This window comes from Alexandromys fortis, unplaced genomic scaffold (assembly GCF_014885135.2).
Source record: "Alexandromys fortis isolate MF-2015 unplaced genomic scaffold, M_Fortis_MF-2015_v1.1 scaffold_22, whole genome shotgun sequence".
NCBI classification, from domain to species: domain Eukaryota; kingdom Metazoa; phylum Chordata; class Mammalia; order Rodentia; family Cricetidae; genus Alexandromys; species Alexandromys fortis.
This window is the reverse complement of record NW_026067900.1, coordinates 7,535,739-7,552,458: the sequence shown is the minus strand read 5'-3', so window position 1 is coordinate 7,552,458 and position 16,720 is coordinate 7,535,739. Positions and strand designations below refer to the sequence as shown.

Genomic DNA, 16,720 nt, shown 5'->3' with positions numbered 1-16,720 from the left:
CCCCATTCATTCTGGTTATGCCTATGTTTGTATTGTCAAAGGCTGGTTTTGAATAAAAATTCTAGAATACTAGTTGGCAGCTTGCTAGCAGAATGATTCCTCTTCTTAAGCTCAACATAGATGGGTTTGTCATTGTTTAAATAGCTGTCCTCCCACCATGGGGTGGGTGTGAGCTCCTAGCCACTCTACCTGAAGTGCCAGGTGCCTCTCTAAGGAACACTTTAGATTCTTCACTTTCGCCTCTGATTGTCAAGAGGACAGAAAACACCCCAGTGGTAACACCAGCAAGAACGTTTGACCTAGAGAAACAACGAATTGACTTCTCCATTGACCACACAAACATTCCTGTCAACAACAATCATCTGAACACTGAGAAGGAAGGAAATTTGAGGCAATCTTTAACTTTAGAAATACCCAACCTCCAGGTAGATGTACATTCATATCTGGACATGTTGGCTTCAATATATAAAGAGTAGTTTAAAAAATAATTCTTCCATTCATTAATTTTCTTATTTATTAAGACATATATGTAATGCCCTATTATAAATACTAGAGATGAAAGTGAATACATATAGCTTCTGGTTTTGACAAAGTCTGTCATCTGAGCAGTCATATGAAAAGACATATAGTTAGCTCATCATTTAATGTGTATCTTAAGAGGAATGAACTGGGCACAATGGTAACATGATTGGTTGGTCTTTGCCTCTTCAATCCAGGTATTTAAGAGCCTGCAATGGGAGTCTGTGGACTAAGCTTCTTGTCATTTACACAGCCCTGGGTAATCTCTTTCTGGAGCACAGGCATGGTTTGCAGATGAATTATTTTGTAACACATAATTATTTTTGTAGCTTGCCAAACAGACGAGGTAGTCAATTCCAAACCTTCAGGGAGGAAAGAGAATTCTATTACACAGGTGCCAGCGCTCTGTCAATCACAGGAGTGTCAATCACTTACCCAGGAAGGTGAAGGGACAGACTGAATGGCCAAGGTGAAGCATAAGGGTGGAGGGGTTCCTGCTCATAGGAATGTTTAAAAACTGTACTGCCTTGATATATTATGGCAAACTACAGTATAGTTTATGCACCATATTTATTGGAATCCCCATAGCACTCACCCCTGCTCAACAGTGATTAAAACCACAACAGTGTATAGGTGATGCTGACTGTACCCTAAGAATCCTACACTCTCCTTGCAGCTCTGCCATAACCAGCATGCCATGCATAACCAGGACTTGACCCGTGGTCTTATCTGGGGACACGGGGATCCCTGAGATGAGTTTCTGTTTTTCTCACTCATCTTCGGTCTGTCCTTGAGGTGCGCAAGCCAGAAAGGCCTTGCCCTGGAGCTACTCAGAGAAGATGAGTGTGTCTCCTGTTGGTGGTGGGGTGCCTCACCAGCAGGAAACCAGAAGCTCCGAGAGAAAGGTTGCTAGACACATGGTCTACAAAGCAGAGGGAGTTGGGCTGAGAAGGCCAGAAAAGGCCACCTAATAGCTTTCAAGCTTGCCTTGGGGCTTGGCTGGATTCTCAACACTAATGGGAGAGGCTTTGATTGTTAAACTTTTCAGGGATTAAAATATGCAGCAGGCATCTACCAAACTATAATTAAAGGGAATCTACGATTTCAGGTTTTAAGAAATACAGTTTCTTTGCTATTGGATATTTGATTCCACTTAACGACATTTGGGTCTAGCCTATTAACCAGCTGGCCTTCCATTAATTACAAATGATTGTATTTTGCAAATTGTGTGTAAATGGAGCCAGAGATTTCCCAGAAAAGATTACTAAGGAAATTAGCTCCAAGCCAAGGTACAAAAGCACACACAATTTCACAATTACTACGGAAGTTTGAATGTTGGCTCTCTAAGGGGAGACCCTATCTAGCGTGAGTTTTAATTTAGGGGAAATTGTTTCCAAATAGTAATTGATGCTTAATTATGATAAAGTGTGTGGGTTGCATATTTTCTGCTCAGCAGCATACAGTAATGTATGAGGGTTATTTGGGTACCTATAAACCACAGGATAAATAAAAGGGGGTGATATGGGGAACTGAAAGTTCTGGAAAAGGCTACATTGTCTACTTAACAATTTGTTAGATAATGAGACTTGAGAATATATGGATATAGTGATTGAGTGGTTAGAAGTTAATCTCTGACAGCTGACATTGTCCTCAGTTATCCCTACCTACGAAACCCACCGAAAGCTGTGTTTAGGTTTTATCTCATAAAAATACAGAGGACCATTAGATTATTTTCTTTTCCTATGTCAGTACTGTGATTTGGAGGGGGGTTATTTCTTATTTCACATGACTGTGTAGGAGTGTGTGCATGTGTGTATTTTGTATGCAGGTGCTCACAGCGGCCAGAGAGGGTTCCAGATTCCCTGCATCTGAAGTTACAGGTGGCTGTGAGCCACCTGGTATGGGTGCTAGGAACCGAACAGAGGTCATCAAGAAGAGCAGCAATTGGTCTAAACCACGGAGCCGTCTCTCCAGCCCAGCTTTAGTCACTGGAAATATGATGCACATTCCCCTTTCCCTCCAGAATCGTAATCTTTCATAGCCTGAGTATCTCTTTCAAAAACCTTAAATGCCATTAGCTTTTCAAAAATGATGTAAAGATAAATAAGAAGGAAGTCAATGCTTCTGAAAATGTGCTTCAAAGGAATATGGATTTGACAGAGAGAGAAAGGAGAGAGAGAGAGAGAGAGAGAGAGAGAGAGAGAGAGAGAGAGAGAGAGAGAGAGAGAACTAGATCCAGAGGTCCCTGTCTAAATTGTTAATTTAGCATTACAGAGCTTTATGAGGTCAAATGACCAAGAAAGGAGAAAGTAATTTAGTAGAATACAAAGCGTCTGTGACATAGAGGCCATTTATTCTTTAAAATTTTATAGCGGTTCAAATTGGGGTTTTTTACCCCAATAAAGTGGAATGGAGGGTTGGAAAAGACAATGGAGCAACCACCTCCATTGTGACCCTCATTAAAGAATCCATCAAGAATTATGGCATTACCTCGACCATCCATAGACCATCTCTATGTCTTTGATTTGTCCTCCTCCGTGCAACGAACAATACTGCTGGGCCGGTCTTAAAACACACACCCTATCACATTGGCGTCATGGCTGAATACTTACAGGAGGGTAGACACAGCCACTTTGTTTAGGGCAAAATGAATCAAGGAGCCAAATGGAGAAGCTGGATAGCAAAAACATCGATGAAAAGATTACAGGAACAATATTAGAATATTTACAACTAAAAGATGTGGGGAGAGGCAGGTGAGAGAAATAGCCAGCACTAGACTCTCTCCTTCTGCCATGCGGGACCCTAGTATTGAACTCAGATTCTCCGGCTTAGAGGCAGGGTCTTTGCCTGTGTCAATTCATTGCTCTCCTGTTAGACTGTAGGAAAAGATGGACTACCATATTGTCTGAAGCCCTGAGCATCTCTCGTTTGTGAGCAATAATATGAAGTCTTAGGTGTGATGAAATGTGACCTCAAAATGCATTTAGGAACTAGTGTTGAATTCTGTATTAGGAGTGGGTCTTTAATTACATAGGCAAAGACTCTGTAAATTTTTATTTATTTGTTTCTATGCTTATTTATATTTACTTTACATACCAACCACAGTTCCCCTCCCTCCTCTCCTCCTGTTCCCTTCCTCCACCTCCCTTCTACCCCTCCCCATCCATTCCTCCACCATCTTCATTCAGATGGGGTAAGGCCTCCCATGGGAGTCAACAAAGCATGGTATGTCAAGTTGAGGCAGGACCAAGCTCCTCCTCCTTGCATCAAGACTGGGCAAGGTATCCCACCATAGGAAATAGGTTCCAAAGAGCCAGCTCATGCATCAGGGACAGGTCCTGGTCTTATTGCTAGGGGCCCTACAAAAGACCAAGCTATACAAGTCACCCAGATACAGAGGTCCTAGCTCAGTCCCATGATGGCTCCCTAACTGTCTGTATGGAGTCCAGAGTCCATGAGCTCCCTCAAGCTCAGGTCAGCTGTCTCTATAAATTTTCTGTCATGATTTTGAACCCCTTGCTCATATAATCCCTCCTCCTTCTCTTCAACTGGACTCCTGGAATTCGGCCCAGTGCTTGGCTGAAGATCTCTACATCTGCTTCCATCAGTTACAAGATGAAGGCTCTGTGATGACAATGAGGGTAGTCACCAATCTGATTACAGGGGGAGGCCAGTTCAGGTACTCTCTCCACTATTGCTAGGAGTCTCGGCTGGGGTCATCCTTGTGGGTTCTGGGAAGTTTCCCTGGCACCAGGTTTCTTTCTAACCTCATAATGACTGCCTCTATCAAGATATCTATTTCATTGCTCTCCCTGTCCATATCTTTCCAACTTGGCTATCCTGATCACCTATCATTTTTCCATCCCCCCATCCCCTTCCTTCTTCCCCCAGTTTACCCAAGGTATCTCATCTATTTTCTCTTCCCAGGGAGATTCGTGCATCACTCTTAGGGTCATCTTTGTTACCCATCTTCTCTGGGGCTGAGGATGGTAGCCTGGTTGTCCTTTGCTTTATATCCAATATCCACTTTAAGTGAGTACACACTCTAACAGCTATTCACTCTTAACAATAATATAAAACATTGGTAGCGTGGGAAGGGAACGTGTTGGCTAGTTTACATTCAGAGAGTAGGGACATGCATGATTATTGTCAGAACAGTTGTGTTAAATGGGTGTGAAAATTAATACTGGGTGAAGAAGGGAGGCATTATTATGCATTAACCACTAAAGGATTAAACTGAAGGGATTTAGAATGACTCGTTATTAATTTCTCACAATCTTAAACGTTCCTTGACTCTAAGAAAATGAATCATACAGCTATCCCAACAACTGTCTTGGAGAATTAATCAGAAGTGCTAGGCATCATTTTTTTAGGAATTCAATTAATGTAACATCTCTTTTGTATAGAGTCAGTCTGTTTTCTGATATCTGACAGAAATCAGCTATTCAATGGACATAAGCCTGTTAGTCATCAGCTATCCTCGTATGGAAATCAAACCACTTCGTCTTATGTTCAAAAAGATCAACCTTTAGGAAAAATGCTTCCTATTTTTCTCCTTGTAGATAATCTTATCTCTGATTATTATATTTTAACCAACAGAACAAACTACTTGTGCTTTCATTATATACAGTGATGAAGTGTATATATATATATATACTTAAGAATGATAACTATACCTAAGTAATATACATTATATAACATGCTTAATATTTTTAATAAAAATGCTTAATATCCACCCAGCAATTTGTGAAAAAAAACATGATATATTAATTCTATTCATCATGGTGTCTGTATCTCACTCAGACTTCATATCCTCTAACCAGTATTTCTCTGGCTCCACCTGTGTGCCGCCCAACCCAGATCCTGATAACTGTCATTTCGCAGAGTCAACGTTTTTAAATTCCTCCTCTAGAGAGACCTGGTCTCCTTCACAGTCATCCTCATTGTCACAAGCACTGGGATTTCCTCTTCTGTAGCCAGATAGCATTCTGTGACACACCACCTTTCCTTTGTCATTCATCTGCATGTGGAACCTACATTCATTTCATCATTTCTGCTCTTCTGTGTAAGGCGGCAATAAACGAAGGGGCACAAATATCTCTTGGCAAGTTTATGCCACCTCCTATGGCTAGATCGCAGTAATCAAGTTTTCATTCATTTACTGTCACTGTGCTTGTTTACTGTCTGAGGACTCCTCGTACTATTGCACACAATGACTATTCTATTTTACAAGCCACAAAAGCGTGCAAGTTCCTCATCTTCAATGTTCCTCACAATACCACACTTTTGTGTTGCTGATAACAGCCATTTGAGCAGGTGTAATGGACCCCCCTGAGGATACTGCATGAAGCCCTGGTGATGAGAAATGCTAAGCAGTTTTCATATACTGTCTGCTGTTTTTCATGTTGTATTCTCCTAGCATCTTCCTGGAGTTCTTTTTCCAGTCTCCATGTGTTCAGTATGTTATTAGGTCTATTCAAGAACATTATTAGAGCTAGAAAGATGGCTCATCAGTTTAGAATACCGGTTGCCCCAGCTCTCACATGGTGACTCGCAACCAACTATAACTCTCCCCAGGGATCTTATTCTCTCTTCTCTCCTCCATAGGCACTGCATGCCCATGGTGCACATGCACAAATGCAGACAAAACATCCATTCACATAAAATAAATTATATATTATAATATATATTGCATACTTAATCAGAATACTACACTGAAGGCCACCAGATACAGTTACTGGCATTACAGTTAAAATAACATTTATTTAAGCCTTTTACAATATGCATTGTAGCACATGCCTGTAATCCCTTACACTTCATAAGTGAAGATCATACATTTTAAGGCATTTGGGGGCTACTCAGAGAGTTCTAGAAGACCTTGGCTCTATAGTAATATCATATCTCAAAAAGCAAATAATAATAATTTCAAAGCTTATATAATAGAGCAAATGTCCTTTCAGGAAATTTTCTGCTTGTGTTTTCTAATCTGAAGATAATAACTCATGAGATATTTTGAAAATAACCTAGATATTATCCAGAACTCTGGCTCGGCCAGGCAGACCGCTTACCTCATGCCGGCCAGAGCCTACTTTGCCCATAAACACATGAGGACTAAGGCAGAATAATCCTGCAGTAAAGTCAAATTCAGTGCTCTATCAGCTGTGTGATCTACACAGACAGGCTGTCTGACTTCAGTGTCATGAACTGTCAAATTGAATTTGCTGTGGCCTCACTCATCGCTGTGATTGATAATGGGATGATCCTGTCTTGTTGTTGTTACAGCTTGGTATGCTTTCAGGTATGGGCTCAAATTCTACCACTGTCGTTGGGTAGTGCCTTCCAAATGATTCTGAAGGGTTCTAATTCTCCGCTTCTCATTCCTAAAATGAGGGAAGTAGTTATTAGTACTACCTAGTAATCCCTTAGAAGAACAGGAAATCCACATGCTTTGGATTATATGTGAATGTCAATGTCAATTGTAATTGTATTCATTGTACCTGGTGCCTGGTAAGCCCCACACTAATTGTCAATCGTCTTTAGCTAGTTTGTTGGCTGCACTCAGAGCCACGGTAATCCAATCAACAACAGCTAAAGTGCTGTCATTAAAATGCATCTACCTAAAATGAGTCCTCTTCTTTGCTTACTGGTCTACCAGATGTTTCGGCATCTTCTGACCCCCTCGTTACAGAGTCTAGCCCAAGTACTGCCCTTGACCTTCGTTCTGAAAGGCCAGTCCTGTGCCCACTGTAATGTTCAGTCTTTCTCATTTTTAAAAGTTTAGTCTTGCCCACCTCTCTCCTGGTGAGATTGCTTCTGCATTTTATAGAGTTACAGGAGGTATTAAGTATGCTCGTTGCATTGTGAAGCCAGTGAGCAGACTTTATTATTTTTCACTGCTGAGAATCTAGGCCTCATCTTCATAGGCAAGAACTCTACCATCAAGCCACACACCTAGCCTGGGGTCTAAGTTTCAGGAAATCTTTATTAATGCTAGATGGATAAGCATATATATATATAATTTCATTTTAATATATTATATATAACCTTTTTATAGTGATAATGAAATTGTAAAAGTACAAAGAAATAGATACTTGATCTTAAATGAAATCACAGGGGCCTATCTGTGGGGGTTAAGAATCCATTTTGATAGTCATGATGTAATATGAGAGAATTAAAAAAATCCTTCCCCCCACAGACACACAAATGAATTTATTTCATGGGCTCAAGTAGTGGCTCAGTGGTTAAAATTGCTTACTGTTCTTACAGCTTCCCCAAGTTTGGTCTCAACACTCATACTGGATGGCTTTACGACTCCAGTTTGAAAGGAACTTGGTCTGGCCTCTATGGTACCAGATTAGGTCTTTTTATGTCTACTCTCTGCTAAAACAGTCACAAGACAGGAAAAAAAAGACCCATGAAGTGTGTGAAACTTATTCTCAAATGTCTGTCAGTTTAGCTTAAGTTTCTGAAAATCTTCTGGCAATTTCAATCATACTCTGTAAGAAAACAGGGCAAAAAAAATTAATGACAATTGATAGAAAATAAAGCACACAGCTCGATTGTACAACACAGCTGTTAATACAATCTCTTTCTCAATCATCGTCTTAATTGACCGTGTTTCTTGATATGGCCGTGGCACTTATATTATTTACAAGTCAAAACATTTTGAGATATCTGAAGGCAGCAGTGAGTATGATGGATGTGCAGTGCTGTAGAAGTTATTAGCTAATGTATACTTCATATTGTTATGGCTCACAGGGAGACATGGAGACATTTCTTAGAATCACAGCCGAAAATTGGAGTGAATGATATAGAAAATACCGTTAAAACTGCTTTGCATAGCAAGAGATCTCTGTGCTTGTGAGCTGTGGAGAAGGTAGGAATTTAGGGACTTATACTAAGAGCTTGTTAGTGAGCTTTGTGAAGATGGGTGTGAAGAAAAGTAAGCTTATGGGTCTTCTTCTCTTTCCTAGTCTGCGGCTTTCTAGTGTTCAGAAGAGCACTCAATATTTACACCACAAACCGCAGATGGAAAGATGGTGGATGCCAACCTGATTGAAAATTACATATAGATTAAAACAATATGCTTCATGCCAAAATATACACAATTATCAGTCAATTAAAAGCAAATGATAAAGCAGAAAATATGGAGACAAAATGCTATTCTGGTATTAAAAAGTGAAGAAGAAAAGGAGCAAAATGAGGAGGAGGAGGAGGAGGAGGAGGAGGAGAAGGAGGAGGAGGAGAAGGAGGAGGANAAGTGAAGAAGAAAAGGAGCAAAATGAGGAGGAGGAGGAGGAGGAGGAGGAGGAGAAGGAGGAGGAGGAGAAGGAGGAGGAGGAGGAGGAGGAGGAGGAGGAGGAGGAGGAGGAGGAGAAGGGGAGGAGGAAGAATAAGAAGAAGAGAATGGGAAGAAAAAGTTGCTGCCACCAATACCACTTTTTTGTAACCCAAATCTGAAGCTCTGACTCACTGTGACTGTTACAACCCATGGCCTAGAGTGCCCAGTTTGAATTACTCTGGGAAGTAGCTAACCATTATTCAGTTTGGGGGACTTTGAGGTGGGGTCTTTTGGTTTTTCATTTTGCTTGACTTCAGTTTCTTTTCTTGAATTATTGTCTCATTCTATGTTGTCCAGAATTGCTTAAACCCCTGGGCTCAACTACACTGTCCCTCCATCAGAATCTCCTATTATCTGGGACAATAGGCTCAGGCCACACAACTGGCTCATGGGTTAGCATCTTCGCCACGCTGTGAAAAGCAGGATCGTGGGTCTCATGAGCCAAGCATGTCACTCCCTCCTCATCTCTCTTCTTCCATCCATGTAGATCTCTGCCCACATCTGCCCTTCTCCTTTATCCTATGGCTTAAGTCAGACATGTCCAACCTTGTGACAGTGTGACTGACTCAATGTCATCTACAAAGTTCCTGAACTGTGCAGTCCAGTTATCTTTTTTTGTTTGTTTGTTTGTTTTTCTTTTTTGTTTTTTTTCGAGACAGGGTTTCTCTGTGGCTTTGGAGCCTGTCCTGGCACTAGCACTATAGACCAGGCTGGTCTCGAACTCACAAAGATCCACCTGCCTCTGCCTCCCGAGTGCTGGGATTAAAGGCGTGAGCCACCATCGCCCGGCTCCAGTTGTCTTTTAAAGCCTCATATTTTTAAGAAAGCGCATGATTCCGTGTAGGGCCACATTCAAGCTGCAGCTGCCAAGGGTCAAAGCAGCTCTCCAACACTGGTGCTTTGCTATCCGTAGGAAGCATCCCCGAGCTTCACATTCCCAGCATCGTTTGGTGCTTGTCTCTAAGCTTAACTGTGCCTCTATGATCCCTTCATTGCTGCTTTATCATCATTGCTAGTTTACTTTTAGTACTATTTTATGAGTTGTACAATAAATTTGATGATTTATTTGTCTACAATTACCAAACCAATAATTGAATCTACAGAAGGTATTGAAACTAAAACTATGACAGCTGGGAGAAAAAAATTCCAGGAAGACAAAGCTGTCCCCTGTCAAGCTAAATGTCACAGCAGAGGCCATTTTTGTGTCAGTGGAAATGGGCCTCTAAAATACCAATAACCTGTCATCAATTCTTATAGTCCATCATGAAGGCAGAGCTGCCAGGCCATTTCAATCAGCAGGAGCTGAGCTGCTTATGTGAGGAGGCTGGTCCTCAGATGTGCATCAACAGAGATTTATAGACCACGTCCCCATAGGGAGACACTGTCATCAGATTTTAGAACTTAATTGGCAGTGCAGAATGACTCGATTTGGCGCAGTGAGAAACCAACATCGGAGCTAAGGTGTAACTCAGTTGGTAGAACACCTTCAGACGATGCCCAAGGTTTGATCGCCAGTATCATATAATCCAGGCATGGTGGCACAGACCTGTTATCCGGCACTTGGGAGGTAAAAACAGGAGGATCAGAAGTTCAGAGTTATCCTTGGTCCTGCTTCAGAGTGATGCACTAGACTTTGTTGACCCCCCATGCATGAATGCCCTACCCACTCTGAGGAGTGGAAGGGGTTAGGTGAGGTGAAAGGTGGAGAGAATCAGAGGAGGGGAGGGAGTGGGAACTAGGATTGGTATCTAAAATGAGAAAAGATTGTTTTTAAAAATTAAGTTAATTAATTAAAAATGTATTTCTTAAAATTATTCTAACCACTATACATATATAAAATGATACATTGTTTGAAAACCACTTATCATTATGTGAGCCTTCTATTCTCTTACCTGCTTTCATTCTATATAGGTAACTGCACTTTAAATTTGAACAAGAGCCATCTATATATTTTCTGTGCATACATAGTCAAACACACATACACATACACACACAGAGGATTGTACTAGCTTACACATATTCAATTTTGCAGTTTGCACTTGTTTTTTTTTGCAATTAAGTTTTTAAAGATATATTTTATCTGTCTCTCTGTGTATGTGTGTGTGTATGTGTGTGTGAGCATGTTCAGAGTGTACATGTGTACACACACAGAAGTCAGAAAAGGGACGGGCTGTCCTCTGCTGAACTTCTCCACCTATTCCTGTGAAGCAAAGTCTCTCCCTAAACCTATGGCTTGCATTTGCAAGGCAAGCCTTGTCCACCATCCTCCTGTCTCCATACCCCACCTTAGATAGGGGGTTGTAGGTGTTTAGGGAACATCTAGCTTTTAGCAGTGCTGGAATTTGAACTCTAGTCCTCATGCTTAAACAGTAAGTGCTCTTAACCACAGAGCCATGCTGCCAGCCCCGTAGTATTTCCCTCACTTGTTTATTAATTGCATTCTTAGAAGTTCATTTAATCAATAGACTCAAGATGAATATTCAGCTGACCTAACCTTTGTTACGGTTACAAAATAAAGGATAGCAAATCTTTTAATCCCATGTATTTATTTGTGAGAGAAATTCAGGTAAGAGAAGCCAACGGTTTAGTGCTTAAAATTTGTCCATGGTTCGTAAAACGCTATTGTGGAGCTGAGTGGCTGACAACGTAGCACGCAGAACAACAACAAACTATCAGCAGGTGCAGCAGCTGGAGTTTCACCCTGAACAAAAACCTGGAGTCTTGGATCTTTACCGGTTTGCAAATGAATTGAAAACAATGATCTCCACTTGATATTTTCACAGCCTTTATATAAACAGTGGGGACTTTTTTTTTTTCTTCGTACAATGTCATTTCAACTGTTGAAATCATTGCTTTTTTGTCCCCACTCAGGGCTGGGCGTGGACTCTATGGAATAGATAGCATGCCTGATCTCCGCAGGAAAAAAACATTGCCTATTGTACGGGATGTGGTGAGTTACTCCTGCTTAATTCTCCCTGACTGCATGCCCTGATGTTTCCTTTGTTAAAATGTAAAGCCTTTCTCATTGACTACCTAGCTCATAAATATTTCATGGGGTAAAGTATGCAAACCCAGTGTCTGCCCAGCATTAACACATTCATTATTTTTTTTTAAAATGCATCTGATGAAAGAAATGACTCTAACCTTTCAACTGCTTTTGACATCAGTGGAAATTACACATTTTTAGTTAAACGGACTTTAAAACTGAGCCAGAAGAACTAGCAGAGAAGACAAGTAAGCTGTTGGAGCTGGTCTTTGATGATCAATACTGTGAAGGATTACAAGATTAATTTACAAAGTTTAAAGCTGTCTTTGGGTTTCTTCACTTCAACACAGTAGACTCCAGACTTTACAATGGAAACAGATGGTGCTAACCAATCTTCTTACATGTGACAAACGAGTCTAGCTAGATGACTAAGCTCTTCCGTCAAGAGAAGATTGCTGTTTCGAAATCATTAAGGTTTGTGTTGGTCCTGAACATAACTCTGAAGAGCTCACCCTCCTGCCAGGAGGAATTCTGAGACCACTCAGAAATGCCAAGACCTGACTGTGGGACAGTGGTCTGTGCTCTATCATGAGAAGCAAGCTTAGACCTGGAGAGATCTTTCAATGGTTAAACACACTAATTGCTTTTGCAGAAAACCTGAGTTTTCTTGGTTCACAGTACTCAAGTTGAGTGACTAACAAAGACCTGTTAACACTAGCTGCAGTGGATCTGCTGCCCTCTACTGGCCTCTATTGGCACATGCATACTGTGGCATACACATACAGATGCACACATACACATAATTGAAAAATAAATCTTAAAAGGAAAAGCCCTTCTGAATGTCAAATACTATTGTTCTATTCTATCATCCAGACTTCTTACAGGCTAAGTGGGGCGATACACAAAACAAGATTCTGGGCCATGAAAAGCTAAATTTTTCTATGGGTGTTTAATACTCTTAGTAATTTAATATCAGAATTTACTTTATACAAAAAATTAATATCACTTTTAGCATCAATGTGAATAATTTGTATATCAGCAACATTTGATTTTGCTAAGAAAACCACTAAAGGCAGTCACTTTAGTTTTGAAATGAAATGTTACAGGGCTAGAGGTTAACCTCTGTGGTTAAGAGTAAATGCTACCTTTGCAGAAGATCAGAGTTTGGTTTACAGCACCCGTATCGGGTGTCTCACAATCACCTGTAACTCCAGCTCTGAAGTCTGGGACCCTTTTCTATACTCTGTGGGCACCTGCATTAATGGGTGTGCATGTGCACATGCACACACACACAAACACACACACTAAAACTAATTCTCCAAAATGATAGTTAATTAAGATGGAACCCTGTATGATCCTGCAGTAGAAAGCACGGCACATGATGGAGTTAGCTCAAATTCTTGTCAGGACAGTGTGGGAATTTTCTGTTATGCTAAGGGAACATTCTCATGCTTTACCCATTTCTCATATGTTTAATGATTTAAATGTTGTTTCCTTTTGCTCCTGGACTCTTCAGGCCATGGTAAGTGCTTTTCAATTTGTTTCATCATCATTCTCTCATCTTCTCACACACACACTCATTTTATTCATGAGATAAAAAGAGGGCAAGGTGGCGAAATAGAGCTAGTCTGGAATAAGTTTTAGTTCCCATATGTGCCTGTAATTCCAACACCCAGAGGGTAGATAGGGATGAACTGTCCATGAGTTTGGGCTTGGTGTACATAATGAGTTTTAGGCCAGCCAGGGCTACCTAGCAATACACACATACACACATGGGATCTGAGTGTACTGTGAAATTCTCCAAGAATCTAACATCAAGCTTAGTTCTGTGAAGCTAAAAAGTATATATATATATATATATACAGCAAAACTAAATACAAAAGAAATGTAAGAAAAACAAAATTAGAAAGAAGTACTTCATGCTGATTAATTTTAACTATCAACTTGGCATAGCCTAGAATCACTTAAGAAGCCAGTTTTAATGAGGAATTATGCAGATTAGGTTAGCTTGTGGACAATTAATCAATAAGTGACAGATGAAAATCCAGCCCTTGGTGGGTGGCACCATTCCCTAAGGTAGGGGAGTCTGGAGAGTAAAAAGAAGGAGGAAGCTAGCAAATCAGGCTGCCATTATTTTATCTCTGCTCTTGACTATGGATGTGATGTAACTAGCCTCTTGAGTTCCTGCCTTGACTTCCCCAATACGATAGAGCTGGAATTATAAGCCAAATAAACCTTTCTTCCATAAGATGTTTTATCCCAGTGACAGAAATGTGTAGGCATAGTTATTAGGGGTGAAGAGTACAATGATCATAGGTAAAACCTTCAAAAGTGACCCTCTTCAGGTTGGCACTGTGGGCAGAAGATGGACACGAGGTAACTTATCTATTTGCATGCATGTAGCTTCATCCGTGTGGCATCATTACCCTGAGGTGTTTCTGAGCAGGTGGGGCTGAAGAGATGCATTGTTCCCACCTGACTTCCCTATGCTCCTGGTAGGATGGCATGTTCATATCTCATCAGGTTTCCCGATTTCTAAATTTCTCTGTAGCAGTGATGTTTCTGATAGCATGGTGTTTGGGTAGGAAGCAGATAGTGACAGTTCAGTTTATAAGAGTGGAAATGGAAAGGTCTTGAATGCTATTGAAGATGATGTCCATCTGGGTGCTCATTCACTTGATAAGGGTGTGCGAGAGATATATCCCCACTAGATATGAAGACTATTCTAGGAAACACCCCAGGAGTCTTGCCGTGTCGGGTACAGCTCAGATCATCTCTCCAGTCAGGCTGGGTAACATCAGTGCACATGTTTCTTGACAGATTATAACTGTACCCCAGGGAACAGCAAACTTCTAGAAGCATCTTTCTATTCCAGAAACCTTTAAGTAGTTGTATCGCTTGGATGGACTTCAGTTTCATGAAGGCTCAAATGCCCAAGTTTAGGGGTCTCTGGTTTTAACAGTCATTGAGTTCCATTCATAGTGGTAGGATGGCAAAGCCCTTTTCTACTAAAACAGTGACAGCTAGCATTATTACATCTTTGCCTTCTGAAATGCATGCAAGCCACCTTTGCCATATATTAATCAGTCATAATCCTGTCTATTTCAGACCCTGGCTGCCCGGAAATCTGGTCTGTCACTTGCTATGGTCATCAGGACATCACTGAACAATGAGGAGCTGGTAGGTGCCTTGCCAGTTACTAACTGTACTGAGCAGACCCCCAGGAGCATAGCTATTCTATTTGAGATACTCACGTGTCATGTGTGGCCAAATGTCCATGAGTGACACAAGGAAAGTCTGGTTGGTCCCAACTAAACTTCCTGCGAGCTCCGGCTTCACTACTGATGACGCTCACACACATTTTGGTCTTAATGGCTGTTCTTCTACACTGAAACCATTTATCTGTTTTGCTTCCCCTGGAAAACCCCTAAAGCTATTTTACACTGAAGTTTCCCTTAAGTTAAAGCAGCATCTCTCTTTCGGTTGAATTGCTAGTTTCCTTCTCCAACATTTCACTGTGACCGGTATGGTATGGTATGGTATGGTATGGTATGGTATGGTATGGTATGGTATAGTATCGTATAGTATGGTGTGGTATGCTGTGCTATGCTATATTATACTATAGTCAGGCCACTAGATGCCAGAAAATGAATATTTTTATATGTAAAGTGAAGTAGTAGCAAAACAGAGAATTAAGGAATGCATATGTGCTTATCATTTGGCTAACACTACCTTAGTGAAAAACACCAATGAGCTACTGTTCTGTTCCTTATTACAATGGATATGAGGATTTCGCATGACTTCTCCGCATGGACTCTGATGCTCTGGAAGGCAGTCGTGTGTGCCATTCATTGTTCTCATTAAATTCTCATCACCATTACTTAGAACAATGCTGGGCACAAGGTAGATGTTTTATAAGGTCTTGTTGGATATACAAACCATCCTGCTTAGAAGACACAAGGAGAATGCCAAGATCTAGGTCAGCGATTCTTAAATCTAGCTCATTAGAAGCCCAGAGGGAGCTCTGAAACCTGCTGAGAGCTGGTCACTCCCAGCAGTTCTGGTGGAATTGGCTCCAGGTACAGCCTGGGGAGAGAGGCTAGTTAACAATGTGTGCCTTGGCTGTCCTGTAACAGGGGCTCAGTCCTGCTCACCCAGACGGGGATTTGCCTGACATGTTTCAGGGTCCATTCTTATAGGAACTAATATTTCTAACTTTTCTCTATCTGCCATCTTCACAGGACAAAAATTCTGTGAACATGGCATATCACCTCTTACTGTCATTATACTTGACATTTACTTACAACGTATTTCATATTTTTCTCTCTGCTTCCTGTTATTGTCTTCTTGCATCTGTAAATTCTTTCCTGTATCTTTCTATAAGATGTAGCCCCTGCGCACGCACAAACACACACACACACACACATGTATACACACATGTACACACACAACTACCCATTCAGAGGTGTGGAGAGATAGACTATTGCTATTCCTTGCACACATTCATCTCAATATCTATGGGTTGCAGCCCACTGATGCCCTTTCTCCCACCCAAGCACTAACCTGGTCACTCCCTACTTAGCTTCAGTTCAGAGGAGACTACACTAAGGAGGTGTAGGCAGGGAGGTATGGCTATAGTCTTAATACATTTTTCTGTTGTGGTACATGATTAGAAATTCTGTGGTTGCATTCTCAGGGACTTTTATTTATGATACTCTGTAATATTTTGAGTATAATTTAGATACAACATGAAATTCTCTGCTTCCAGTATAAGAGAAAAACTCTTACTGAATTTCAAGTGTTTTGGTCATTTTCTTCTGAGGAAATAAAGTTGAAGGATTTTGCTAAGAAATTCTGCATTTTTGTTTTCTCTT

The 16,720-nt window shown here is 40.9% G+C and overlaps 1 protein-coding gene across 2 annotated transcripts in view; it reads left to right on the top strand.

Moving 5' to 3' along the window:
• The window catches only part of Unc13c (unc-13 homolog C), a 427,364-nt gene that overhangs the window by 128,033 nt on the left and 282,611 nt on the right, over positions 1 to 16,720 (top strand). The window contains exons 4-6 of one of the 2 annotated variants that reach the window (XM_050125822.1): positions 11,732 to 11,810; positions 13,363 to 13,368; positions 14,955 to 15,026. In XM_050125822.1, the coding sequence (XP_049981779.1) occupies positions 11,732 to 11,810; positions 13,363 to 13,368; positions 14,955 to 15,026 (157 nt within the window). The remainder of the gene's footprint in view (positions 1 to 11,731; positions 11,811 to 13,362; positions 13,369 to 14,954; positions 15,027 to 16,720) is intronic. The other variant, XM_050125813.1, reaches the window with a different exon arrangement.